The sequence below is a fragment of the Folsomia candida genome, unplaced genomic scaffold (assembly GCF_002217175.1).
Source record: "Folsomia candida strain VU population unplaced genomic scaffold, ASM221717v1 Fcan01_Sc018, whole genome shotgun sequence".
NCBI lineage: Eukaryota > Metazoa > Arthropoda > Collembola > Entomobryomorpha > Isotomidae > Folsomia > Folsomia candida.
Genome location: NW_019091210.1, coordinates 64,635 through 92,295, shown reverse-complemented (window position 1 = coordinate 92,295; position 27,661 = coordinate 64,635). Strand labels below are relative to the sequence as shown.

At 37.5% G+C, this 27,661-nt stretch overlaps 3 protein-coding genes and 1 long non-coding RNA gene across 4 annotated transcripts; 2 read left to right on the top strand and 2 right to left on the bottom strand.

Moving 5' to 3' along the window:
- The first annotated feature begins 10,416 nt into the window (after positions 1–10,416).
- LOC118438104 lies at positions 10,417–11,409 on the top strand. The gene is made up of 2 exons (XM_035857874.1): positions 10,417–10,588; positions 11,135–11,409. The coding sequence occupies exons 1-2, from the start codon at positions 10,417–10,419 to the stop codon at positions 11,338–11,340; spliced, it is 378 nt and encodes a 125-aa protein (XP_035713767.1). The 3' UTR covers positions 11,341–11,409.
- A 1,692-nt stretch (positions 11,410–13,101) lies between these two features.
- LOC110857375 lies at positions 13,102–20,463 on the top strand. The gene is made up of 8 exons (XM_022105970.2): positions 13,102–13,233; positions 13,612–13,784; positions 14,558–15,013; positions 15,341–15,448; positions 15,540–16,698; positions 16,958–18,541; positions 18,924–19,719; positions 20,159–20,463. Exons 1-8 carry the CDS (start codon positions 13,191–13,193, stop codon positions 20,262–20,264), a joined length of 4,425 nt encoding a protein of 1,474 aa, XP_021961662.1. The 5' UTR covers positions 13,102–13,190; the 3' UTR covers positions 20,265–20,463.
- Positions 20,464–20,874: 411 nt separating this feature from the next.
- Positions 20,875–24,237, bottom strand: LOC118437988 (beta-centractin-like). The gene is made up of 6 exons (XM_035857609.1): positions 24,032–24,237; positions 23,760–23,960; positions 23,587–23,703; positions 23,162–23,305; positions 21,336–21,485; positions 20,875–21,266 (listed from the first exon to the last, which is right to left on the bottom strand). The coding sequence occupies exons 2-6, from the start codon at positions 23,930–23,932 to the stop codon at positions 21,206–21,208; spliced, it is 645 nt and encodes a 214-aa protein (XP_035713502.1). The 5' UTR covers positions 23,933–23,960; positions 24,032–24,237; the 3' UTR covers positions 20,875–21,205.
- Positions 24,238–25,196: 959 nt separating this feature from the next.
- On the bottom strand, positions 25,197–26,172 carry LOC118438098. The gene is made up of 3 exons (XR_004836595.1): positions 26,072–26,172; positions 25,453–25,618; positions 25,197–25,379 (listed from the first exon to the last, which is right to left on the bottom strand). It is a non-coding gene; the product is annotated as an uncharacterized LOC118438098 (long non-coding RNA).
- Between the last annotated feature and the right edge of the window lie 1,489 nt (positions 26,173–27,661).

Here is a 27,661-nt window from a genome sequence, read left to right as displayed (position 1 = left end):
TATTAATTCGTTTGAAGATTTGCAATTTTTTGACAAGGATATATTTTTAATTTGCAAAACATTAATGAGGGTATTCATTACGAGTTCGCATGTTCGCAACATAACTTTTTCGAAATTGCGAATTTTGCGAAGCAACGAAGTGATCACGCTTCGCAAATGAAAATTTTATTTAAATATCTCGAATTTTGTAGTGAAAAAAATTCGCAAATTACCATTAGTTACCGAAGTTTTGCGTCTAAAATTTACCAAATCAGAAATTTATAAAATATTTCAAAAGGCCTTCGGTAACTAATGAAGATTTGTGGACTTTTCCTATTGAAAAATTTGTGAACTATTTTGCGAACTACATAAATATTGCCCTGGAGATGCGCAAGTCCGCAAATTGATTTTCAAGCCAATTTTTTTTTGCGAACTTGCGAACTTAATTGTTTTGCGAACGTTGCTAACAATGCGAACTCGAAATGAATACCCTCATTTTAAAATTATGTAAATTGTTTGAAATTTAAAAAATATCTTGCACTTGTGAAAAGGCCCGGTACCCAAGACCATACCAGGCCCGTAAATTTCACGGTACGGCTCTGGAAATCTCTCAAGTTCCGCTCTATAATTTACACTGATGTCGGGTTTCTTGTCACAGGAGACTTTTTCATACGTGTCGAAGCGCTGCCCGGGAAGGGGTGCGTTTAAATTGGTGATAAAACTGCTCAAGTAGCAAGTACTCATCACCACGCCGACAAAGAGCCACGGAATACTTATGAGTCTGAAGGGAAGCAAAGTGCTTAATTTTTTAGGAAGGTGGCTCACCTCATCGATAAGGCAACTGAAAAAATATAAAAACAGTTGCAACGAGTAGATTTTTTGGTTCAAGGTGTAAAATCCTAGAGACAAGAGGATGGGAGATACGACAAGCATGATAACCATTACAATCCACACAATGAGATCGTAGGGTGCTAAATACAGCGAAAACGTCACCCCGTTCAATGCCAGGTAACAGGAGAAGAAGGAAAAACCGGAAAAGTTCGTGATTACAAGTTGATTTCGACCTTGTGCGATACCAGCTGTTCCGATGTCGAACGTCGGGTAGAAGCATGGTTCCGTTAAGAAAGAACGACACGGAATTCCCCTAGTTATGAAATTCCTAGTTGCATTAAGTTTATTTATTGCTGTAATAATCAAAATTTCGGATAATTCCAGATTTGTTGAAGTAAAGGTGTGATCATCCCAATTATACTCAGAGGGTGTCGGGTAGTTGAATTGGATCGTGGTCCGGTTAGATGAAGGTATCGTAGTACAGACAAAATTTCGCAGAATTGGGACTCTCAGATGACGTCTTTGGCTACACAATATCACGTTGTGCTCATCATGAAATAATAAAATTGATAATTTGACGGGTAGTTCGTATAGAAAGTTGCTGGGTGGATAGTAAATAGGTGCATCGATATTTGCCGAAAAAATATTTGCGTTATCAGGAATTAGAATAAAGTAAAAATTATCTGAAGCAGTTACTAGTTCGATTTCTTTACTAAGTGCGAAATAATGCGAGCTATGAGCTAAAATCCAATATCCTAACGATTTTGTGTGAAATGTTGTCAAATTTAGTGAATTAATTGTCACAAAGAGGATCACAGTTTCACACAACCACCCTTTATTCTCAAGTATGTCAAGTTGTAAAGAGGTGTTAGTCGTTTGGTAGGAGATCAGATTTAAATCTTCCGAAAAGGTGCGTTTGGTCAAGGTCAGTGGTACATTACGGGTAGTTGATAAGTCCGAGGTTGAAATATTGTTGAACACGAGGTGATATCGACAAGGTGTGTGCGGCGTTAGAACAGATTTCAACTTAATATCAGATAATGCTATCGTAACTCCGATTAAGCTCGAATTAACGGTGTAATACAGCAAAATTAAAAAGAGGAAATTAGACTTTGGCATTGTTAATGTGTCAAATATTTTTAATTTGATCGGAACAACAGTTGGCTTGTAAAATTAATTTAGATACGATACAAAATTTGAAACGTTAAGAAGTGAAAATTTTTGTGAGCAGAGAAACAGACATATTGGTAGTACATACTTATGCAAATACTCTTGTGATATTGACACAAATTGAGGATGTAAAAATAAATATGTAGATATACAGTGTCGGACAGATGTCTACGTCCACATAGTCGCGTCAATTTCATTTTCAAATTGTCACTGAACTACTGAACCAATTTTCATCATTGATATATCAAATTCTCACAAATTTAACGTAATTTCATAAAACATATGAGTTATTTCTGAAAATTCTGGGAAAACTGAGAATCATAGTGCAGAGCGAGAGAGGATGAAATTTGAGCGGACAAAAGTCTACGTCCACTTCACTTTAATTGTCAACAACAAAAATCTCTCCAATTTATAAAATCAGGTAACTTAATAAATCTATCAATAACATATGCCGCATTAATTTTTAAATAATTTTCTTCCAGAAAAATATGATGGCGTCGACACGCAAGGAAATTCCTATCGCTATTCGAGATCTTGTCATTCAGGACTGGAAGGGTGGACAAAAAGGGGGCCTGTCGCAGAGACAAATAGGGACCAAGTATAAATTAGCAAGGACAACCATCCAGACAATCATTAAGAACTTTAGAGCTAATGGTTCAGTCCAAAACAAGGTCAGAAGTGGTCGAAAACCGATTTTGGCTCACCGAGAAGTACGCCACGTGCTCAACAAAGTCAACGTTACACCCTCACTTAGTGCTCCAAAGCTATCTACCGAGATCAAGGAGATGTTCGACAAACAAGTTAGTCCTAGGACCATCCAAAGAACACTGAACAAGGGAAATTTGAAATCCCACAGAGCAGTCCGGAAGCCTCTTATTGTACCGAGGAATGCAACCAAACGAGTGAAGTTTGCCAGAGACCACATTTCCAAGCCACAAACATTCTGGGACAGTATTTTATGGACTGACGAGTCAAAGTTCAATGTCTTTGGGTCAGATGGGCGTCGTAGAGTGTGGAAATATCCAAAAGAAGCATTGAATCCAAAAAATCTCAACCCCACAGTTAAGCACGGCGGCGGGTCGGTAATGGTGTGGGGATGCATGGCTTCAAGTGGGGCAGGAAAAATGGAATTTGTTGACGGAATTATGGACCAATACAAGTACCAGGGAATACTTGACCGTAATATCCAGGAATCTGTTCGAAAACTTGGACTTGGACGACGATTTGTCTTGCAACAAGACAACGATCCGAAACACTCTGCCAAGTCCACCATGGAATACTTCAAGAAAAAAAAATTTCGAAGCTAGAATGGCCTCCCCAATCTCCAGACTTGAATCCCATTGAGCATCTGTGGGACCACATTGAAAGAGAAATAAGAAAACAATCTTTTTCAGGAATTCCGGGCCTAAAATCCAGAATTCTTGAAGTTTGGGAAACCATTTCTGAAGATGTGACCAAGAATTTGGTAAACTCTATGACTCGACGCCTTGAATCCGTCCTTAAAGCGAACGGAGGCCCAACCAAATATTAAAAATTAATTGTTATAACATTCCTTATAAATTACAGTTTTTTTTGTATGTTTTCTCTGACTGGACGTTGACTTTTGTCCATCCAATTGTTTTCATTTTGAATTAAAATACATCTCTGGCCTAAAATAAATTTTTTAGCGGAAAACTAATAATGTGCTATGAAATTACGTTAAATTTGTGAGAATTTGATATATCAATGATGAAAATTGGTTCAGTAGTTCAGTGACAATTTGAAAATGAAATTGACGCGACTATGTGGACGTAGACATCTGTCCGACACTGTATTTGTAACTAAATATATAATTTATTTCCTATCATGCTAAGTTCGTAGTTTGCAAGGTCCCAGGAAACAGGCTCAGAATAAATAATTTCAGCCTTAGATTGGTAACCAAGCTCAGGACAGTTTTAATCCAAAACTCATTAACACACGTAAATATGTGTTCCGTGTTCTGAAAACATGCAACCCGAAATACTTATTAGACTTGGTAATGAAGCATACATAAGCGACAATTGCTTCCACCAGGATTAAGTTTACATAAATTGCATGCATATAAATGTTTGTATAAGGTTTTAGTAATTCCCATCCTGCATTATTCGTTGTCCTTGTTATACCTAGACAAAACTGTAAGTTTTTCCCCTTAATACCTTTTCATAAGGATTGAAATACATGTAAAAAGATCAAGCTTACATAAAATGATCACATAATATGTATGTACAGTGGGGAGCAAATTAAATTGTACGGTAGAAAAACTGTTCTATCTCGCATTTAGATGAAGATAAGGGCTTGAAATTTTGCAAGGTAGTACCCCAGAAAGATTGTCGTTGGATGCCGTTCCTGTTTTTGAAAAATCTCAAAAAGGTCAAAGGTCACAATTTTTTACCCAAAAGCTCATTTTTCAACTCTTACAGTTATTTTTTTCCTTGGAGGCATTAGTTTTTAATCGATAGCTCAACTCAATGTGAACATTTTGATATCTTGTTCAGTTCTTCTCTACGATTTTTTTGAAGAAAGTTATGAATTTTTGAAAAAAGTGAATTTTGCGGATTTTACCAAATTCTCCCATAAGCGCAATGTTAAACTTTTCAAAATTCACTTTTTTTTAAATTCATAACTTTCTTTAAAAAAATCGTAGAGAACTGAACAAGATATCAAAATGTTCACATTGAGTTGAGCTATCGATTAAAAATTTAAATTTAAATTTTCCCTTTACGAAAATGGTAAATAAACATTTGCATGAATGATATCTATGTATTATTATTGCATTGTAATAATGTACATTTTAAATTAATTATTGTTGCCTAGTTAATAAAAAAGACAAAATATGTATTATTCCAAATCATGACAGACGCATATGCATTTAAGGGTATTCATTATTTCTTCGTAACCTTAGTACTGTAAAATAATTTACGACGATTACGAGGTTACGTAAGCGCCATCTGATTTTGTCATCAAAAACTATGTAAGCTTAAAATTTGTAGAAAGCTTGGCTCTTTGTTTTTGTGTTCGAAATTGTAAATTTGTAATTAATTAAATTGCAACTAATTAAAAATCCGAAATTGTAAATTCCCGTAAATTATTTACGATACTAGGTATACGAGGAAATAATAAATACCCTCATTACATTGTACTGTAATAACGCGTGAGAGTTAACATGAGGATAAGTAAATGAAAAAATCGCTCACTATTTCATTAATTTTTGGTAAGGATATAAAGATTCTAGTGTGTTGCCACCCACTATCTTAAAACTCCCGTTAAACACCCTCAAAACCTACTTAAACCTACTAAATGGGTTTTCAATACAAAACCTCTTAGGTTTTCCTTGCCCTGCGGGTGATCCCTGAATCGAAGATTTTCAATCTTCGTAATTTGTGTCCAAACTAATGCAACATTTTTCGAAATAGTTGCTCTTTTGTACATCCCATACTCCAACATCGCTAAACAAGCACATCCAGCCAGACCGATCATGAGCAGAATGAAAATGGTTTGGATACTATCGCTTAGCCTGACCGCTTGGAATGCCGCCGTTTCATAGCGAAATTTCCTCTTTTTAAGCTCCCTCTCTCGGAACAATGTCGAATTTAGAGAAACCTGATTAGAAACCCGGTTATAAATCCCTGCATCCAAAAACATTTTGAAGTATTGAACCATCCGTGATTCTCGCCAAACGTGAAAAGAAAATCCCACAGGTCGATCAAAGATCGTTTGCGCGCCCCGATACCATTTTTTGGCGGGATAATTTTTCTTTAAATACTCGTGGTATTCCTCGATCTCACCAGAAGGTCCGACATACGCAGATTTGTCACAGTGCAGCATTTCCTCCTCGATAATCATACTTACTTTTGTGGTACTCATATCATCCATAAATTCGATTTTTTCCGGATACCAGCGAATTCTTGGGTCCAGCATGGAATGCAGTAAGCGCTGCAAATTTAGTGGAAATTCGAACGCCGTATAATAGTAACTCGGGTCGAGGAATTCATAAAATTTATAATTTCCAAGGTTATATTTTCCCTTAAAAGTGGGTACGAATTGAGACAAAATGGTGTAACAAAATCCTGGGATAGAAGCGCTAAAATTTGCGCCCTCTCTGAATCGTCTAGAATTGAATCTATCCATTCTCATTCTAGGATTTATCTCGAAGTTGGGGTCATCCTGGCAAAAAATTTGTTCAAACGTATCCACTTTTTCTCCAGGAATTGGCGAGTTCAAATTCGTAATGAAAATACTCAAATAACAAGAACTTAACAGCATAGCTATCAAGAGCCAAGGAATACTTAAGAACCGGAAGGGAGCGAAATTTCTTAATTTTTTTGGGACGGTGCTCACTTCGTCGATAAAGAGACCGAAAAAGTATAAGAAAAGTTTTAACGGGTAGAATTTAGCGTGCAGAAAGTAAAACCCGAGACAGACGAGGGAAGCAGATAAGGAAAGTTGGATAACTGTGAAGATCCACACGAGGGGATCGAAGGGTGCTAAATATAAGGAAAACGTCATCCCACTTGAAACCATGTAGCAAGAGATGAAAGATAACCCGGGAAATGTTGTGATTAAAGTTTGATCATGAAATCCAGAATAGATGGGACCTTCAAGAACAATCGACGGGTAGTTACAAGATACAGAACCGCAATCGAAGGGTCCGGTGTGCCTTGTTGCGTTAAGCTTTTTCAGTGCTGTAGTAATTAAAATTTCTGAGAGTTCAGCATTCTTCGCTTTACCAGTGAAATCGAGCCAATTACGTTCCACGAGTGACGGGTGGTTCGATGGATCGACTTGTTCACTTGAAAAGGTAGAAGTACAAGCAAAATTTTGTAGGATTGGGGCACTCCCTATGTCTGTTTGGTGGCATAATTTCACCACATTTTCATTGAATCGGAATAAAACTGCAAATTTTACTGGTAGTTTAAACGCAAAATAGAAAGGCTTCAAGTAAAAATATGATTTATCATACACGATATTTGTGGGTCTAGGAATTAGTAGAAAGTACAAATTATCCGGATAAATTTTCAGATTGATTTTCTTATATAACGTTAAATAATGATTGCTCTGGGCTATTGTCCAATATCCTATTGCCTTTGCGTGCAGGGTAGTAAAATTTGGCGAATTTATAGTGATAAATAATATAACAATTTCGCAAACCCATCCTTTATTTTGCAGGATATCAAGTTCTGACGAGGCTTCGGATAGAATGTAGAGATATGGGCTTAAATTGGTGGAAAAGTCACGTTTGGTAAGTGTAAGAGGGACATCACGGGTAGTTGGTAAGTCCGAGGTGGAAATATTGTTGAAGACGAGATGATATCGACAAGTAGCGTGCGGCGTTATAACAGATGTTAATTTTATACCAGATAATGCTACCGTGGGTTCGATTAAGCTTGAATTTACGGTGAAGCACAGTAAAATTAAATAGAAGAAATTCGAATTGGTCATTATTCACGGGTAGAATGTTTTTTTGGGGGTAGATTGTAGTAAAAATTGTTTTGTGAAAGTTTGAATATTTGAGAGAATTTGGAATAGTAGAAAGGGAGGATTCTGTTCAGCAGAGAAGTGTAGAAATATTAGTAGCAAATATTCTTGTTGTGATACCTGGACATATTGAGGATGCAATATTGAGTGGATACGTGCATAATTGGATTCCTTTAATAATAGGTTTTTATCTAGTTAATAAGTTTTCCCAAGAAACAGGTTCAGCTGACACAAAATTCAGGAAATGGTCAAATATCGGGTTTCATAATTTAATGGTGCAGAACCGGAAGCGTACGAAAAATTGCTTTCATACGAACAGCATTTAATTTACTGGGCCAAGCCCTAAAATACCCATCGTAAAATGCACTGACATATTTAAATGCTATTAGCAATAGTCCGACATATGAAAATAAACGAAGGACTCTATGACTCATCACCAAACTTGCCAAAATCAACACATTTAATTTTTTCTGGGTGCTGGGCATTTATTTTAAAATTCTGGATGACGAATTTGCCGTCAGTAAGTTGATAGAGAATGACAATGACCTATCCTACAATTTGTCATCCGGAATTTTAAAATAAATCCCACAAGCGAGAAATGGCTAAGCGTGAGCTCATTTTGACGATTTTGACGATGAGTCATCGAGTCCTATACATACGTAAACAACTCGGTAAAAGATGCTTGTCAGTTGGGATGGATAGGCGTAAGTAATTTAAACATGTCGATTGGTACGCAACTTCATTACATTTTTAATCCTTATGCCACGATCATATCTATTCCTTATTCTGATGATAATGTAAATATACATACATGTACCCTCAATCCGCATAAATTCCGACTGCTTACACTGTTAGAAATCTGGTATAGTCAGGCAGATACTGATTTCTCGGTGTTGAAGTTACTTCCAAATAACCTGTTACTAAAATAATATCTGTCGGTAAAAATTTGCTACGGATACGGTCAAACTTTAATACCGAACTATTTACCACACGTTATTACTTATCAATACCATTTTAGTAGAGCCATACATATATACATATATTTATACCACTTGGTATTTTAATTTTGGATTTTTACGAGGGCACAATTAGATAGTAACCTGTGTTTGGTTTTAATGGGTTTTATTAAGTTTTACTCATACAGTTAAATAGTAATATAAAGAGTTTATTAGATCTTAATATCGTATATCATAATTTAAGTTCGTGTTATACACTAAAATGTATGTTTTTCTTTATTCATAAGTATGTATTTATGTATAACAAGATTAATCCAGCATAAATATGTACATCTTAGCACTTCTAAAAATGTAGTACTTTTATATGAAAAATGTGCATATACGTAAGTAAATATGTCTCAACAATATGTATAAATATCTATAAAATCTGCATATACATATGAATAAATAAACTATGGGAATGAAATTATGTATGTACATATCTTGCACGATGTGTTAGAAGAAATTCTTAAAATAATGTTGCCTTCTTGGAAAGTACATAAACGCATCCTCAATTCCATATTTAGGAAACTACAGTAAATCCCGAGTAACCTTTGCAATTTATAAAATTTACATTACTTAGAATTTAGTATAGTTTCCTTAATGTAGAATTGAGGGTGCATTTCATTTTAAAGGGGTAAATTATTTTTAAGTATGCATGAGTCCTTTACTGGGCCGACCTTAACAGAATGCACCCCAGATTTTTAATCCGATCGACTATTGTGAGCATTAAGGACGATGTTATTTCAGAAATATATGCGTGTAACCTAACCCTTTTATAGAACCGGGCGGTGACACAGGCAGACCAGACCCAATCACCGTTCACATTGGTGACAGATGTACAACCCTTCTATGAACCCTTAAATTTTCCAATATTGCAAATGCCCTAAAAATACATTGACATTTCCCAGAATTAGAGAGCTTTTTTTACAACGCTTTGCATATTTATTTTACAACTAACAGTGTTTGAAGATCAGTTTCGATTCTGATTTCTTCAAGCATACACCAAATCTAAGTCCTGCCATCAATCAGAATTATTCCAAGTTTTTTCAAAATAATTTACATATTTCGAAGTCATAATTATTCAGCACAATATTTAAACAGTTAACTTTGATCTGAAATTTAATCCGTTATTAAGTACATAAATTTCGCCTATCACCTTCCACGAGCAGGTAAAATTTGAATTTCGTCTCTAGTATTAAAATTTTTACTTGTGAAAATAAAAAAACATACTTCTTATAGTAAATACATAGATATTTTTATGGATCCAATTTTTAATTCTACATCTTCATGTAGTCAAGTTCAATAATTATATATTGCAGAAACTCACATAGTCTTTGTAAACTTGCAAAATCCGTAACTTTTGTAAAATAAATAATTACAAATAAACGCCCTTGATCTGAGGAGTAGAAGGTCACTACTTGTCGGGCCCCGATTTCGATCTCCTTTGGATATGTTGTAGTACTACATGAGTGTAGAAAAAGTGAAGGAGGGTTAGACTCCATGAGCCCATTTACGCCCGCCACACCCCCTCAAAGGCGCCCAAACCCCCAGAGTTGCCGCACTAAAATCATCGCCAAAAATCGAGTTTTGGTCAGATTTTCAAGAAATTTACATTTTTGTGATCCCAGATAGTTGCTCTATCATATCCAATAGCAAACTCAATTTTTTTGAAATTTCGAATTTTTTCAATACATACCCTTGGTCAGAAAATCTTCGACAATATTGACCTTCTACTCCTGAGTAAGTTTACAAAAATTTGTAAGCTAATTTTCCTTAATTTTCCAAAATTTTGATAAATTTTATAAGTTTACGAATTTGTGGGTTTTACATTGTTACCAAGGCCTGCGTGAATTGTCTCATTATTTTTAACGACGCCTTTTACATGATTTTTCACCACGAAATTAATTTTATTGATGAATCCTTATAGATTTCAATGGCTAGAACGATGAACTATAATGCTGACATCGAAGCGGATGATGAGCTGAGCAGCACTTCTTCCGATGAAGAGCACAGCTTGAGAGACGAAATTCCAGCAAATGCAGTGGCGTCGAAACCATTCCTCGTCATTGCACAAGGATCTCGCCAGGAAATGCAGAACTTGGCTGACGATCTGCAACGTAAGTTAGCAAATTGAGCGTATAAAACTTAACTAATTAGAATTTAGTGAATTGACTTGACCACCTTCATGTAACTATTGAAACTTAGAAATATTGCTTTAATTTCTGAATCTGTTCGGTGGAAAATTAATTTCGAAATATTTCTATTACGTATGCACTTGTTACGAAATTTTCGAAATTATTTTGTATGCATCCGCTCGCATATATTTGCATCCTAACGGGAGAAAATGCACTCTAAAGTCGACAAATTTACACTTTCCAAATTTACTGTGCATTTTCTTCTTTTCGGATGCAAATATTTCTGTCAAAAGTTATCATTTGCAGATCGTGTCTTTAATATATTAATTAAATTTGTGATCGATTTACACAAATTTTTCAAAAAATCTGAGAGCATATTTACGCAAATAAAATGTGTGCATGTATGTAGCTTGATATGCATAATTATTTTGTACCATCTCAAATTTTTAGCCTACTTATTAACCGCATCATAATTACAAAAATATGTAATTGACCTTCTCATAATTGACTTGATTCTCATAAATTCAGGCATCGTCGTGAACATGATGGTTCAAATTGCCAACCTACCCTGGAACCATGACCGACCATTGGAGCAGCTGAACCACATCCCGTTCCAAGAAGACGTCCCCCCCGACGACGAAAGCGAGGGGTACGTCAGTGCCAGCAACAGCGAGGACTATTATGAAGGGTGCAGCACGTGCTTCTCAGAGTCGGAGTCGGAATCGGGGGACTGATGACGTACTTCCAATTGCCGCCTTCCCTCGAAGGATTCATGACTGGATAAAGTTCCCTTGGATCGAAATCATCACGGAAAAATGACAAAAAAATTACTGCAAATTTCTACAGTTAAAATTTTCGCAATGAATTAATCGTGGAATTTCACAGTTCAAAATTTTGTATCGTCCAGTTTTTAACACGGAATGTGTAACTATTGACAAACTTCAATCTCAACGAAATGTGCTCTCTTTGACCAAATTATTGAATAAATTCGAATCAAATGGCATCATCAAACCGTTCTCAATTTGTTAAAAGCTATCTCTTGTATACTTTTACTTTAATTATTTTCCTTACATTTAAAAAATCTCTCCTTCCAGACTGGTTTGCATGCAAATTTCCATGTTTTCTGTTAATTATAACAGGTGTAAAATATTTTGTAAAAGGCTACTTTTCAAGGAAAGTTAGTCCTTTTCAATTTCTATTTGCATGATTTTACTATGTATATGTACATGGCGCATACTTACAATAGGCTCTGCCTATTTTGCAGAGCATGAAAATTTTTCACATTCTTCAACATATTTAGATTGGAACATGCACATTCATGACAAGATAGTTAGAATAATGGCGAACACCTTTCACATCTACACGTGCATACGTTAAAGTTATGCATAAAATAAGAACCAATATAACATGTACACAAATATGCAGATACATATATTTGCATATGTGTAAGTGCTTATAATATATATGCGCATCTTTTATCGGTCCACCATACGTATTATAGGTAGACTAATTTTAAGTGGCATATATGCATGTGTATACATACATAGATCAGTATATAAGACTCATTCATTGAGGTGTTTGTTCTGACCATTTAATTATTTAGGGGTCAGCTTGAGCTCACCCCACTCTTTCGATTGCATTATGTATATATATATATATATATGAGTGTATTTAATTAACCATATTATTTATGCATCTCATGCTTATATGTGACTACAAAGTGAAACTTTTAAATAATATCAGTATTTCCAGCTTATGTATATATAGATACCTGACTGTCTGTAAAAAGTACCGTTACACGAGTATATATTTATGTATCAATTGTGCTGTATGTTTGCTGCATGCATGAAAATTTAAACGCCTTACTAGAAATATATCTCAAAAATTTTACTCAAATTTCTAACTCTTTGGTGTACCAAACTTCAAAAATTTCTTGATAAAAATGGCTGTTTTTTATTTAAGCGGTGACTAAATGTTTATGTATGCTTGTTGCAATTTTTTTATGGAATATAAATATACATATCTGTAATCACTTCACCCCAAAGTATTCTCTGCAAGTTAAAAGACAAGAGTCGTTGACACTTTGTATTTCTTCCACAAAGAAATGCTGACATCGAGTGTTCCATATTATGCAAAAACATGCCACGCTTTTAACCCATGTTTTTAGCAAATAATGCTTTCATTCTGTACAAATTTTGAATTTGTTCATTAAGCAAATGTCGATGAACTGTTTGCATCCGCATGCATTTGCACTTCTTATTCTGACCAATTCCCAATAAATGAATCTTTCATGCATTTTCCGCAAATGCATACACTTTTAGCTCGAGATTTGCATAAGCGAGGTGCTTATTGAGCAAATCAGTGTCACCATTTCTGACAGGGGGACACAGTCCGATCAATTCATAAATGCAAATTAATGCGTTGGAATCATGTGCACAATGTAATGAATTATTTAAATGGATATAAATACGAGGCGCAGAGTAGTTCGTTGTCACCATTCTTTAATTGGAGATTCACTTTTGAGTAATTAAACCCACCAATATAAATATTTACATATCTTCGAGGAATTAAAGGTCTCGGAAATATGGGAGTTTCTGGGGGGTTAATTGTGCCCCTGGTTTTACTAGGTAAGGTCTATTTTTCGTACTTTTTTAAATTTAATTTATTTCTACAAAATTCCAAAGTTAGGAATAATTCACGCAATTCACCCAGTCTTTGATAACTTTGTAAAATCTCTAAGCTTTGTAAAATAGTTTTACAACTTTTTATAAATTTTTGTACAAGTTTAATAATTTTAAATAATTGGTGAATTTTGCAATGTTACCACGGACTGCGTTAAGTGGCTCATTAAAATATCAAGAGTTTTGCTGAATATCAATCGTTTTTAGTTTAATTTTATGCTTTGATTGCTCGATTATAAATTTTTATTTTATTGTTATTTAGCAAATCAATTAAAGTGTTGTCCAATTAATTGGAAAGAGTAATTTATCTCGTATTCATTTCAGTTTTCGCCAGCCATGGAGTCACTGCAGGTCGCAGCAACATGTTCAATATGGGAACGACTTATGTCTTCTCGGCGTCTGGAAGACTCCAACTTCCCGAGTTTCTCGTGGCACCGATCTCATTTTCGTACCAAGTCGAAGTTACTGTCACTGGCCCGAGACAGCTTACAATGAAGGTAAATATTTTGATATTTATTTCTTAAATGCAGATAGTTTTTTCTTAAACGAAGAAATGAAATTTTGTAGCAAATGCAAAATAAGGAACTGCGTATGGCAGAACAATTTATTTAAACAATCTCACATTTTCCGATTTTAAACCAATTATTCAAGGATTTAACCAACATTTTATTTGTGCATCTTAAGCTCGTTTTTTAAATTGTTCCAAAATTATATCGCAAGAATTTTGCATTGGAAGATGCAATTCGTTCGTTCATTTTTTGTAGCGAATAAAAGTCACTACTAACTTGTAGGGATTTACATTTTAATATATATTTAACGTAAAATTTTATGATTCAATTTCAACTAAATATAAAGTCATCTAATGGTCAAAATTATTTATTAAATTCTTTTTACGACTGCTCTTTCAAAAAATACGGATTCATTTTTGTCCATTTCTTTGTGAAAAAAATTCAAATTTTGATCTTGTACGACATTTCCTTAATCATAGCGTAAATATTTTGAAATATTTAAAAGTTCAAAAAAGCGTTGCACAAAAAAGCGTTGTTAAAAAGTATATATGTAGGTACCTACATATATACTTTTTAACACGTATTGAATATCCCACTGAAGTATTTTGCATGAAACCCAAGAGGAATAATTTACATACAAACTATTTCGCACCGAACCACATAGATTTCAAGTGTCCTCTTGTTTACTATTCTTATTTTTCAACTTCCTTAACCTGATTAGAAAATATGCTAACCACTTGCATCCTTTTACACCATTTTAGACCACCAACTTTGCCTTAACTCCTCTCACGGTTCCCGATTCCATCCGGACTCACCTGGAATCATCCGTAACGGTCGACCTGAACGAGGACGGAACGATTGAGAATGTTCAGTCCCCCACGACTCTGCCTGAGTGGGCCCTTAACATTAAGCAAGACCAAGTTTACCGTCTCGTCTTCTCAGCTGGCTCGCTAAACGATGGAGAGGACACTGGGAGACGAGGTGGTCGTATCAATTTCAACGAGGTACGACCAAGGACTCCAACTTTTGATGCTAGCACTACCTACAACGGGGACTGGGATAAAGTGGAAAAGTCCTTGCTGGGGGAATGTGAGACAAGTTACAGTCTCCGAAAGATTTTGAAACCTTTGGAAATGCGAGAATCGTCCACTTCCTCCTCTTCCAGTGAAAGCAGTGAAAGTGATGAAAATGGAGTGACTAAAGAATACGGACAAATGGTATGAATTTCTGATGAATTTAACGTTTAGATTGAAATGGACAATATTAAATGTTACTGGGGGAATTCACGCAGTCCTTGGTAACTTCGTAAAACCCGTGAAGTTCTAAAACTTGTAAACTTTTATTCAATTTTAAAAATATTTCTAACGAAAATTAGTTCAAAAATGTTTGTAAACTTACTTATCTTCAGATCAGAGGTTGTTTTTGATTGCGTAAAGGTTTGTCAAGTGATTTCACAAAATTTACGGATTTTACAAAGTTACAAACGACTGCGTGAATTGCCTCATTTTAATGGACCATATTAAATTCATAAATTTATTTCCCAGCTGTTCCGGTTTTGCTCGCAACCTGGCACAAATTTTTATAGATTGAAGAAAACTACGACATCCCAAGATTGCACGGGGGCTGGAGAGGGCGACATTTTAAATACTACGGTAAATACGCAAATTCCAGTAACTTTTTGACTACTTGAATAATTGAAGCATTTCAAATAACCCCGTATTTTTCATTACTTTTCCTCAAAAGATTGCCACTTTCGAGACCGAGTACACATTTTGCGCCCGGGATTTAACCCGCCCAGAGGATATCACCATTCTAAAAGTCCGCGGAACCGGAAAGGCTGATTCTGTCGGAAACTATGAAGAAGATTTTATTCTAATTAAAACAACCAGCTCCTTCCCTTCACCTCCTTCCGCACGAAATCTACTAAATCAAATCAGCATGACCAGACACGATCCCACTTTCGCCTTTGCCGCCAATTCCGAGCGCCGACTAAGATTCGGTTTCGGTTGGATAAGCCATGCCCGACAAGCCATTCGTAACTCGGTCGACTCCTTTCTGAAACACCTCGGCCTTCGGAAGGACGATATCTCCGGAAATACTCGCCTCGACGCAAGAATTCCGGCCTTTCGCGCCTGCGCAGAAAAGAAGGGCCTCCCATCCTCCCGCCTTATCGACCCGGTTACAAACTCGAGCGGCTATGACGCCCTAAACTTCCAGTGGAACATCAAATTCAAAAAGGTCTACCCGATCGCCTTCCTCCTCCCCGTGACGGCGCGGCACGTTCAAATCGCGGTTCAATGCGGCGTCATTGCAAAAATCCGACTCGTCCCGAACAGCGGGGGACATTCGTACGATTCCATTTCCTGGGGGGATAACACCACCCTGGTCATCGATTTTCAAGAGATGAACAAAGTTGAGCTGACCGGCGCGGGAAAACCGGGCGCTATCGCGGTCCTCCAACCCGGCGCGCTGCTTGGACCCACGGTCGCACAGCTATGGCAACTCGGCAAAGTGGGCCTTCCCGTCGGAAACTGTTTGACGGTGGGCGTCGGTGGGCACGCGCTGGGTGGCGGGGTCGGACTTTTCGCCATGGTGCATGGACTCCTGATCGACAACGTAGTCGAGTACGAGATGGTGGATGCCGCCGGAGATATCGTGGTGGCGAGTGAGGTTGAAAATCCGGACCTGTTTTGGTCCTTGCGCGGTATCGGGCCGGGTTTTATCGGGATTATTACGAGATATGAGATTAGGACTTTTCAAGCGGATCGGATGAAGTTTACCATTGTAAAGTTGAACTACCCGGTTAAGGATTTTCTCCCGGTGGCGACGGCTACACAAGATTTTATTGCTTGGACGAAGGTGAATGATCCGATGATTGGAACGATGGCGATGGCGTATAGCGGTAAGAGTCAAATTAACTATTGCATTTTTAAGATTAAATCGTGGTAGTAACCACGGGTAACTTGAAAAAACCATTTCCCGTCTCTTTAGTTCATAGGGCAGGTAGGTAGATGGCGGAAATTTTCTAGCACATTTTTGCAATTTCTTGCAGTTTCTTGCTTTGCAGTGCAAGAAATGTAGCAAGACATGAAACGCTTAATTACATTTTATAATTAGTATAGCTAATTACTAATTAAATCACACCTTTTTTCCATTCCCAGACGACTGGAACGCCACCAACTCCGTCACTCCGGGCGGTTCTGAACCCGGCATAGTCATCAGCTTCATCCACATTTTTGACCCCGACCGAAATCCCTCCAGCAATGCAACCTTTCTCAAAAAAATCGAAGAAATGTTTCCCCCCGCCAAGACAAAGGCTGTCTTCCTCCCAAACTATTTAGAACTCCACTTCGCCACCAGCTACTCCCCCGTCATTCTTCCCAAACCAAAACTATCCGAAATTGCCCCACTCCGAGCAGGATCTCCCTTCCCCCCAGAGCCCGCCATTCTCGGCCTTTTCATGAAGATGACCAAAGCCATCGCAATCCCACGCTACTTCAAGGCCAAATCCCACTACGTCTCGCGAAAACTGACTTCCACCGAACTCCAACGCTTAGCCCGACTAATGCCCTCCATCCCCGCGAACCGAGCCGGCCTCATGGTCACCTCGGAAATCGGGGCCATCCACAAAATCCCGGTTAACGGCACAGCCTACTCGCACCGAACGATGACCGTCAATTTCCGCGTGCACATCGAAGCCCGTCCCGAAGATGGCGACATTGGGGAAGCGGAACGCTGGATGGATCAATTCTGGCCGGCCATGCAGTCCTTCGATAGTGGCGAAACGTACCAAAACTACCCCGACTTAGAAGTCAAGGATTATCTGAAGCGGTACTACACCACAAATTTGGACAGGATCATATCCTTCAAGAGGAAATGGGATCCCACCAATTACTTCAAGAATGACCAAAGTCTTCCGATCTGTTTAGAAGATGAAATCATTAAACCGATCCAATTCGCTAAATTCCGCTCCTGCATGAAACTGTCGAACGTTCCGCCAAGACAGCTGGTCGATCCCGCCTCAAACTCGAGTGGGTACGACATCCTTAATCTTCAATGGAACACCCGAATCGAAAAAGTCTACCCGGTCGCATACCTCGTCCCGCTGATCAAGGACCATGTCATGGCCGCGGTACGTTGCGGCGTTGCGGCGAATATCCACCTGATCCCGAGCAGTGGGGGACACTCGTACGAAGCGATTTCCTACGGGACAAATACCACGATTGTGATCGACTTTAGAGAAATGACGAATGTGGCTTTGTTACAAGAAAGGGTGGGAAATGATAGGATCGCGGTCATCCAACCGGGTGCGTTGGTTGGGCCGATTAACGCGCAGCTGTGGACGCTTGGAGGGGTCGCGATTCCGATGGGAAATTGTTTAACGGTGGGAATCGGGGGGCACGCGGTGGGGGGAGGAATCGGGTTCTTTTCGGCCATGTATGGACTCACGATTGATCGGGTGGTCGAATATGAGCTGGTCGATGCAACCGGGGAAATCGTCATTGCTTCAGAGAAGCAGAATCCGGAAGTGTTTTGGGCCCTTCGAGGAGCGGCTGCGGGATATATCGGAATTGTGACACAGATTAAGATTAGGACTTTCAAAGCGGATAAGATTCAGATTACGGCGGTGAAAATTGTTTATCCGATTAAAGACTTTGTCAAGGCCGGGACTGCTATGCAAAATTGGATGGAATGGACGAAGAATAATGATCCTACCATTTTTACGACGGCTTCAATTACGAATGGTATGTGAATATGTGAATATTTATCACATTTTGATATTAGAGAGAGTGTGCGAGGGGATTTTTTTCCGATTGTGATTGTAATGTTTATTGCACATATACCATCAATGATCCATCTACAGTCAAAATTAGAACCAAAATCATAAAATTACTCCTGCTTAACCTATGTATCGATTAACAGAATTGGCGAAGTATTGTAAAAAAAATATTTGTGAGGTTGCGCCTCCTTCATTAATTTTTTGTGATTGTGATTATAAATAATTTTTACTTTAAATATATTGTAAGTAAATGATCCAGCTACAATCCACAATCACAAAAAATCACTCCTCCTGAACCTCCCTATTATCTATTTAAACCCTCCAATTAATCTACATTTACTTCTCAGACGACTGGAGTTCCAACTACCCCGCCACGGCGCAAGGTCCCATCGGAGGCGTTATTATCTCAACCCTGCACATTTTCGACCCTGACCTCAACCCCCACGGAAATGAGACCTTCCTCGCCAAAATTAATGAAATCTTCCCACCCGGTCATCGCATCAAGGATGTCAGCGTCCTTCCCTACATCGCCTTTGTCTACGGTTCCGGGTACGCTCCAATCAGAATGACGGTCACCGTTGAAAAGAAAAGCCCCCCCTCCATCCTGTCCCCCCTCAGAAATCTTCACCTTGTTAAGAAGATTGTCGAAATTGGTCGCTTGGACGATCCCATCCTTGATCGAACCGTTCAATTCAAATGGAACAACCCAATCCCGCCTCCGACCCCGATTGGATTCACGCCGTCCCCATTGAACGGAATTTTAGGCAAATTACTCTCAATGCGAAAGGAAATGGCGATGCCGCGACATTTCCATGCGAAATCGCACTTCGTCAAGAGAAAGTTAACAATGGAAGAGATTTCCAGATTGGGACAGGTTTTGCTCCGAATTCCGAATAATAGATGTTGGATCCTAGTCAGCTCGGAGGGTGGCGCGGTGAAACACTTTGAAGACACTGCGATGGCCTATGTCCACAGGGACGCACTTTTTGATGTCAGCGTCCACGTGGAGGCGACCGAGACGGAGGGAGACGTTGGTGAGGCGGAGGACTGGCTGAGAGAGTTTTGGGATGCGATGCAATCTTTCGATGGGGCACAGACGTATCAGAATTACCCGGATTTGGAACTGGTGGACTTTTTGAAGAGGTAATTTTTGAAACAAGTCAAAAGTACGAATCTAATATGTCCTGAAAAATGTAAATAAATGAGGGGACTTGCCCTTTGAATGTGGCGAATCACGAGATTTTTTTAAAATTTAAGCAGTCCTTTGCAACTCGTAAAACCCGGAAGGTTTATGAAATAATTTCACAAATTTTACAAAATGAAAATAGGTCCTTCATCTGAGCTTTTCAAAAATGCATAAAACTTTACGAAACACAAATTTACTAAAATTTGTAAACTAATCAAGCCTAGAGTCACGAGTTCAAGAATTTTAAAAGGTTAATTGCTTGTGTGAATTCAGCAATAAAGGGTGATACACACAACTTAAAATTCTAAGCGTGTACACACTGTTATTTGTAAAATTTAAAAATTTGAATGTTACAATATTATTAAAACTATAATTCTTTGTTTCTAATTTTTTTAGGTATTACGGAAAAAATCTGCCCAGGTTGGTTGCCGTCAAGAGGAAGTTGGATCCCCAGAATTATTTCCGGAATCAGATTTCTTTGCCTACCTCCCTTCTTAATTAAATATATTTCCCCATTTTAAATTGCATTCGACATAGCCACTTAAATTACCGGTGTAAAAAAATTAGCAAAATTTGAAACTTACCCAACTGATTTGATGTAAATTGCAAAACTGATTTGACGAAGTAAAATAATATTTATTGGTGTTTTTGTTTATTTGCTTTATGATGAATAAAATCAGTAACAAACTTCAAAGAATGAAGATGTGGAAGTTTTTAAAGTGCGACGTTTAAAGTTGTTGATTCAAAGAGTGTAACAAAATATGTACAACAAATGGAGAGTAAAATATGCAAATAACATAACCGTGCATCGGTGCATCAATCATACTAATGGATAGTAAATGGAAGTGGAACAATATTTTGTTTCTAGATGATGTTCAATGATTCAAAAACTCATTATGAAGGCCCCTTAGAGGAAAGCTTACGCAAGTCATAATTTATGACTGATAAATATGATGCCCAGAAGTTTTAAGGATCCATAAATCATTTGATCAGCGTAACTTGGAGTATTTATATATTTACATGAACAAAAACTTCATCACAAATGGCTTATGTTTAACAGTGGAAACTTTAAAATTTTAAAGGTTACAAATATTTAGATATTTACAAGCACGACCAAGTTATAAATAGGAACTGTCTTTTGTTCATTGATTAATTTGAATATTTGCTAACTGAATGTTTACTAATTATTTAACATGAATATTTGTTAATGTTGACTAATCTGAATATCTTCTAACTGTTTAAATAAATTGATTATTTGATAATTGACTAACTTGAATATTTCCTAATTGATTAGTTTGAAGATGTACTAATTACTAAAATTGAATATTTGTTGATTAAGAATTACTTTAAATAAAGTCGAGCCACTGGATAGTACGATATCTTGAAAGAGAATTTTCCGTGTCCGACTTTTGTATGGAAAACAGCAAAACTTCATGCATAGCTTCACACCCTTCTCCGATCAAATCCGGTCGAAACAGGGCTTCGGGAAACGAGCTTGACCAATCTGTCGACAAAATAGACATTCGTTGCAATTCCTTATTACTAAATATGTATATCACAATATTGTCCTCACATCGAGCTGAGTACCGTCTGGCAGCTTGTAAATTCGTTTATCCGCATCCGGGTCAGAATAGATAAGTAACACTCTCGCTCCTTAATCGTTCGTGCAATTTCGAACTCTGACGACGTCCGAAAATTGATTCCTTCCTTGCGTAGAAGAAATCTGAAGAGCAAAACATATGAACAAAATATAAGTTATCTGATATAGCAATTCTGTAGGAATACTGAGGCCCTAGTCTGAGGGCCTGCATTACATATGTAAGTATACTTTTTTAATTAACATATGTTAGGTATATGTATGCCTACGTAGATATGTATATGTAATTAGTTATGAATCTGTACATCACTCCAGCTTTAACTCTCTTCCAATAAATACTCTCCTCTGTCTCCTCTCACTGTGTACCACTTATTTATGTATAATCATGTATACATAACATTGGTGGACCGTCGAGTACTTTCTTTCGCTCCTCCCACTCACAATGGATTTTAAAATTTTCAAAATTCTTCGCAAGACATATCACCTACCAAATTTGCTACGACTGCGACGACTAAGCAGCTTGACCACCGCCCCTTAGAGCTTGTCATTTTGCTTCCGATAGGGAAACTTCCCAAATCTCTCTTCTCAAAACCTTGCGTAAACTGTGTGATTTTCCTGTGAAACTTTTTTTGTGAATTTTCGTCATCTGGTCTGTAAATTGGATTATCCTCCCGGATGCTATCAGGTCTGTAAATTGGTTCTAAACCACCCTGAAAATATTCCCCCATTCTTAAAATTTCCAAATCTCCAGTCCAAAATTTACATTTCATAATTCGAGCAAATATGCTAAATTCAAAATTCCGTTATTTGTTTTAAACACGTCAAAAAAAATATATGCAAAATTGTCCTTCCAAATTGTTAAAAAATCGTAAAAATATTGTTAAAAAATTCCATTTAATTTCTGAAAAATTTTCATCAAAATTCGTTCAAAATTTGCAAAACTTCTGCAAAATATATGCAAAAAACTCATTTTTATTCATTTCGTCTGGAAAAGTGTCCCAATTTTTTATCAAATGTTGTTGCAAAAATGTAATCACTCCAGCTTTAACTCTCTTCCAATAAATACTCTCCTCTGTCTCCTCTCACTGTGTACCACTTATTTATGTATAATCATATATACATAACACATATCTTCAAACTCTGGTTTAAATGATCAAAATCAATACATCAAAACTATATCAAAACCTTGTCAACCATTCTTACTATTTCAAATCTGACGATGTTCTATGTATTCATTCCTTACGTAAAATTGTAGCAAAATTAACGAATACAATATATCAAAAACAGGGTATTCCGACCTGGGTTTTAATGGGCTGGGTTTTATTGGGTTTTAATGGGTTTTAATGGGTTGTAAATGAATAAAACCCACTGGGTTTTACCATGTTAAGTGGGTTTTATTTGGGTTTTAATGGGCTTTATTGGGTTTTACCATAAAACTACATTTTAAAAGTTAAATACATCTCCTATACGTTAGAAGACGTTATCTCAATTGATTCTAAAGCAGTTTATTTTATTACTATTCTAATATATGAAAATTCGGAACAAATCAACAATTAGCATCACATCAAGTGTTATAAAACAAAAATAATTTCCGAATAGATACAAATTCCGAATTATTTTTGTTAACTTATTACTTAAAACTAATAAAACCCAATAAAACCCATTTAAACCCAACAAAACCCAAATAAAACCCAATCAACATGATAAAACACATTAAAACCCATGGGTTTTATAATTTTTGATTAAAACCCTGGGTTTTTCCGAACCCTGATCAAAACCTTGTCAATACGAGATAAACCAACCTCAGATATCTCGTCACATCTCGCCCAGCTAAATCCACCCTCATGATGCTGTGTGGCAGGGCGAAACCTTCGTAAATAGGCACTGCATGGGTCACACCATCCCCCGCGTCCAGCACCACGCCCGTCGTCCTCCCAGTTGCATATCTACCAAGAACAATTATATTATTAATTGCGGGAGGAAACCAAATTGTTAAATGATAGTTAAATTAAATGATTAATCAAATGATGATCACTCAAAATGAAGGTGGCCCATCGTATACTCTCTGACTTTGAGCAAAACAGTGTGAATCAATCGTAAATTTGATTAATTCTAAATTTTCAAAGTTCACATTGATTAAACTTATGATTGATTATTCCTCAAAATCTATGACATGTTGCGAGACCTCAATTATCAATTCGTAAAGAAATTAGTTAACAATTTTTACTTAGAAGTAAAGAACTGCCTGCATCGACAACAAAGCTGGAGCGTTTCAAAAAATATCTCGGCCGACTTCTCCGTTCCCGTGCGGATTGAGGGTCGCTTCCGTGAGGAGGACGGGGTGCTGGTAGCAAATGAATCATAATTATGACCAATTTATGTTTCTCTTGTTCTCTTTACCTCTTCAGCAAAGTTTGCAGCTGATCTTTGCTATACACGTATTGCCAAATCCTCTCCATATCGTTCAAATACGTGACGATGCTATTTTCCATCGGGTACTTGATGACCAACAGGCCCCTGTGCTCTTCCGCCTCGTAACCGATGAAAAGGTCACCCTCCAAAGCTCCGGCCATCACTCGAACGTGCTTTGGCCGGCCCACACTGCACAAAAAATGTTCAAACCTTCACAATCTGCTTATCAACTTAGTTATCTCGTATTTTTAACCACTCACTAATTAGGAAACCGACATTTAGGAATGGAATCTTCGTCGGACACCTACGCCTCACTGTTAACTCTAACGCGAACTAACGAGAAACCCCGTAAAAATGTTCCGTGGGCTGGGTAATAGCTTACAAGGTTTGCACAGTTTGCAAATCTTGTTGTGAATTTCCTCAGCCAAGCCAAAGACAACAAGAAAGTGGTGGCAACCTGTTGGACATGAGGATCATTTAGGAACTAAGTAAGTGCGTGGTACAATATTTACATAATGATTAATTATCTGCGTAAATATATATATTTATGCATGTATTTACATATCATGCTATACATAGAATCGGTATTATAAACATTCGTAGCCTCAATATTCTTCCGCTATCATCAGACTACGAGCGACGACCAGCCGGTGAAGGGTCGGCAACCCCTCCCTTTCATAGTCACGTCGTCTGAGCTTTGCAATGGAAGAAATATAGTAAACCCACAAAAAACGAGACCCTGAATATTTATTTACCTGTACGATTGCAACATCTCGCTGTACATGTCCCCAGATAAAAGTTTCTTGGAAGGGACGACCCCGCTTTCAGACTCGTATACAATGTCCATACTAAAGTGACCCTTACGTGACCCTGCAATAATTAAAAGGTCACATTCATTAACGTTTGACTAGATACTATAAGCATGTATGTAGTCGCATGACAAATATCAAGGGTGGCCGAAAAGATTGATTCAAGTGTAGCGAATTATCATTTTCAATCGTGTGCTAACAATGAAAGTCTCGCAGCGTATGCTCTTTGATTTTGAGGGTGAAACTGGTGTCAACCGATCATACCTTTAATGAATATGATGTTTGCAAAAGGCACGATCTCGCAATGGGTACGTTTGGCAGAGATGCTTTGATCCGAAGAGGAGAAAACGCGTAGCAAAATTGACAAATTGACGGCACGTTTCCTCTTTACGAATGAAAATATCTCTGCAAAACTTGCCCATTGGGTGATCGTGCCTTCTACAAATTTCATACTACATAATTAAAATTGTGATCGATTCACACTAGTTTGGTTAAAATCTGAGAGCTTACGCTGCGAGACCTCCATTCCGAGTCGAAAAAAAGTACCTAAGTAGTAAATTTCAACAACGTTTGTAACATAATACTTTGGCCACCCTGACAATAAACACGCACCTGATAAACAAGAAAGTTTTGAGGGTTCGAGTCTGGCTGATTCCTATTTTTGAGGAAGAACAACCACTGCTTTTCGGAAACCGAGGTGGTCGCCATGCTCGAGAGCACAGTGTTTGAAGCGGCAGTCATACAATCCAGACTTGTTTGGATAAATGAAGACTTCAAAACATTATTGTTGTTGATGAACCTGAACAGAAAATGGAGATTTAATATAGATAAGTCCAGATTGTTACCATGTTTGGTCAAACAGTGGGAATTACTTTATCGTGAACTTTCCCAACTCTGGCGTGTAACCTTCGACGGACTTGAGAATGTCGCCGTAATATTTGGGAACGAGATTCCCACTCATGCCGGATTCCAAAGCGACGAGTAGTAGAGGAGCACGACTTCCACTTTCGTGGTCGACTGGGGATGATTTGTGGTCGCCTAATGTTTAGAAAATTGGTTAATTCATACAAGAATGAACTATATAATTAATCAATTTAATTAGTTAACGCGAGATTTGATGATTCATTGTCAAAATAAATACATTTTAAACCATTTCTCCGCTCTGGGAATTTATTTTAAAATTCTGGACGACGAATTTGTAGACTAGGTCGTTGCCAATTTTTTGAAAATGTACACACTCAAGATTTTGACACTTTTTGAAGATCTCAAGTTGAAGAAGCCTTCATAAAAATTGGAACTCATCGAAACTAGTTTAAAAAACCTCAACGCAACGCAACTCTTTTAATCAACTCACTGACTGCAAATTCATCGTCCAGAATTTTAAAATAAATTCCCAAGGACGAAAAATTATTAAAAATGTACTAATTTTGATAATAAGTCATCCAGTCCAACATTTACAACTCAACATTTAAAACCACTACAAGCTTTTACCAGGGGTTGAACCTCGATGTGTGACGTCCAATCGCCACCTTTCTTCCCGTGATGAGCTTTAACGAAAGACGTTGTCAATTTCATGTGATGATCGATGATTTCCTGAACCACAAAGTTTACGCCGTCATCTCATGCTCAATGCACCCTTACTACGTAGGACCGTCACCTTGCTCGCACAAGTGCCTAAAATTAGAAGGACATTACGTGTTTATAAGACAAAATTGAATTTACATTGTTTTCGGTTAAGTAAAATTACCGTAAGGTAGGTTCTTCTGTCTGACTGGAGAAGCCACATGAACCCAGTGAGCAAGGACTTTGGACTTCGATGCTTCAACCCAAAGTAGACGCCGGGTCGATAAGAACCCCAAAACCGTTCAGGAATATCAAGCCCTGCACGGACGACTACCTGCGAGAAGTAGTGAGTATAAAAATCAAATGAGAATATAGATACAAATCAGTACTTTCTGTAGAGACGTAAATATTTACTTTTAAAATTAGACAGATTACTTAACTTATTAATAATAAGGCACTTTACGTCAACCTTCGTAATTTCGTGAGCACATAAGTTTACGAAGATTCACTTACGAACCAGTAACAAGTTTTTGTAATAAGTCAAAATTACCTACGAGATGTTCTTAAGTTTCGTTAGTTTAAGTAATTACGAAGACTGACGTGAAATGCATCAGTAGTTAGTTAATTATTTAAGTGATTATAATACAAATAATTAACTTTGTTTGGCTATGGCTTGAATACCAGTTTGTAATTAACTAACACTTATCGATACACTTGAATAGAGGACAACAAACAAACGAATACCTTATCTACTTGCAGAGGAGTTGAAAATCTAGTCTCCAAATATCCAAGATAAACATAATACGCTACAAATGCTACAATTGTGCTTATCCCGCAAGTGGAAATTAGTCTGCAAGAAAGAGTAGAAAGACATATTAATTGAAACATACTAATTAATTAAAGCCGGAAAACATTCCATCAAAACCGTTTATTCTCAATTATTAACGTGAACGATCTCTGGCGTCCGGTAGCACCGCCGTGATGATTTCGATACCCGGGTTCCCGCATGTTGACCTTGTTCACGGAAGGTATCCCGGTTTTCCCTTCGCTCCCACTGTGCCCGTTGGACAACGTTAAATCGTCCTCCTCGGCGTCGGAGAGCTTCCGCTTCTGTTGACGTGTTGCCCCCGTTGACATTGTACTTTTGGCTGCCGGGCCTTTTCCTGCCGCTTGCTGGTGACCTTTCCCCCTTGAACTTGTCCGCAATACCGCACCATTCCTGACCTTGACGACAATTGATGCCGAATGTCAGCCAGAACGGCTGACCTGACCAGATCTCACCTCAGCTTTCCCGCATCCAATCCAGCCATCCAACAGTCTGTTTGCATAAATAATTTGTAATTAAACTTAACAATCGAATTAATTAACTATTCCAGTCGGTTTAGACAAATTAATTACAATTTACCACTTATTTATCATGTCAGTTAACGGAATCTAATTGTAACACCTGCGCAAATTAAGAACCGACAAATTATTAGTTATTTTATCAGTTTTTAATTATTATTGAGACAGTAAATT

Coding starts and splice junctions, on each gene's coding strand:
- LOC118438104 (XM_035857874.1), top strand. CDS start 10,417: ATGAACTATAATGCTGACATCGAAGCGGATGATGAGCTGAGCAGCACT. Junction 10,589..11,134: donor CTTGGCTGACGATCTGCAAC/GTAAGTTAGCAA, acceptor TCATAAATTCAG/GCATCGTCGTGAACATGATG.
- LOC110857375 (XM_022105970.2), top strand. CDS start 13,191: ATGGGAGTTTCTGGGGGGTTAATTGTGCCCCTGGTTTTACTAG. Junction 13,785..14,557: donor CGAGACAGCTTACAATGAAG/GTAAATATTTTG, acceptor ACACCATTTTAG/ACCACCAACTTTGCCTTAAC. Junction 18,542..18,923: donor GACGGCTTCAATTACGAATG/GTATGTGAATAT, acceptor TTTACTTCTCAG/ACGACTGGAGTTCCAACTAC.
- LOC118437988 (XM_035857609.1), bottom strand. CDS start 23,932: ATGGCCGGAGCTTTGGAGGGTGACCTTTTCATCGGTTACGAGGCGGAA. Junction 23,704..23,759: donor CTGCAAACTTTGCTGAAGAG/GTAAAGAGAACA, acceptor ATTTGCTACCAG/CACCCCGTCCTCCTCACGGA. Junction 21,486..23,161: donor GATGTGACGAGATATCTGAG/GTTGGTTTATCT, acceptor TTTGCTCTTCAG/ATTTCTTCTACGCAAGGAAG.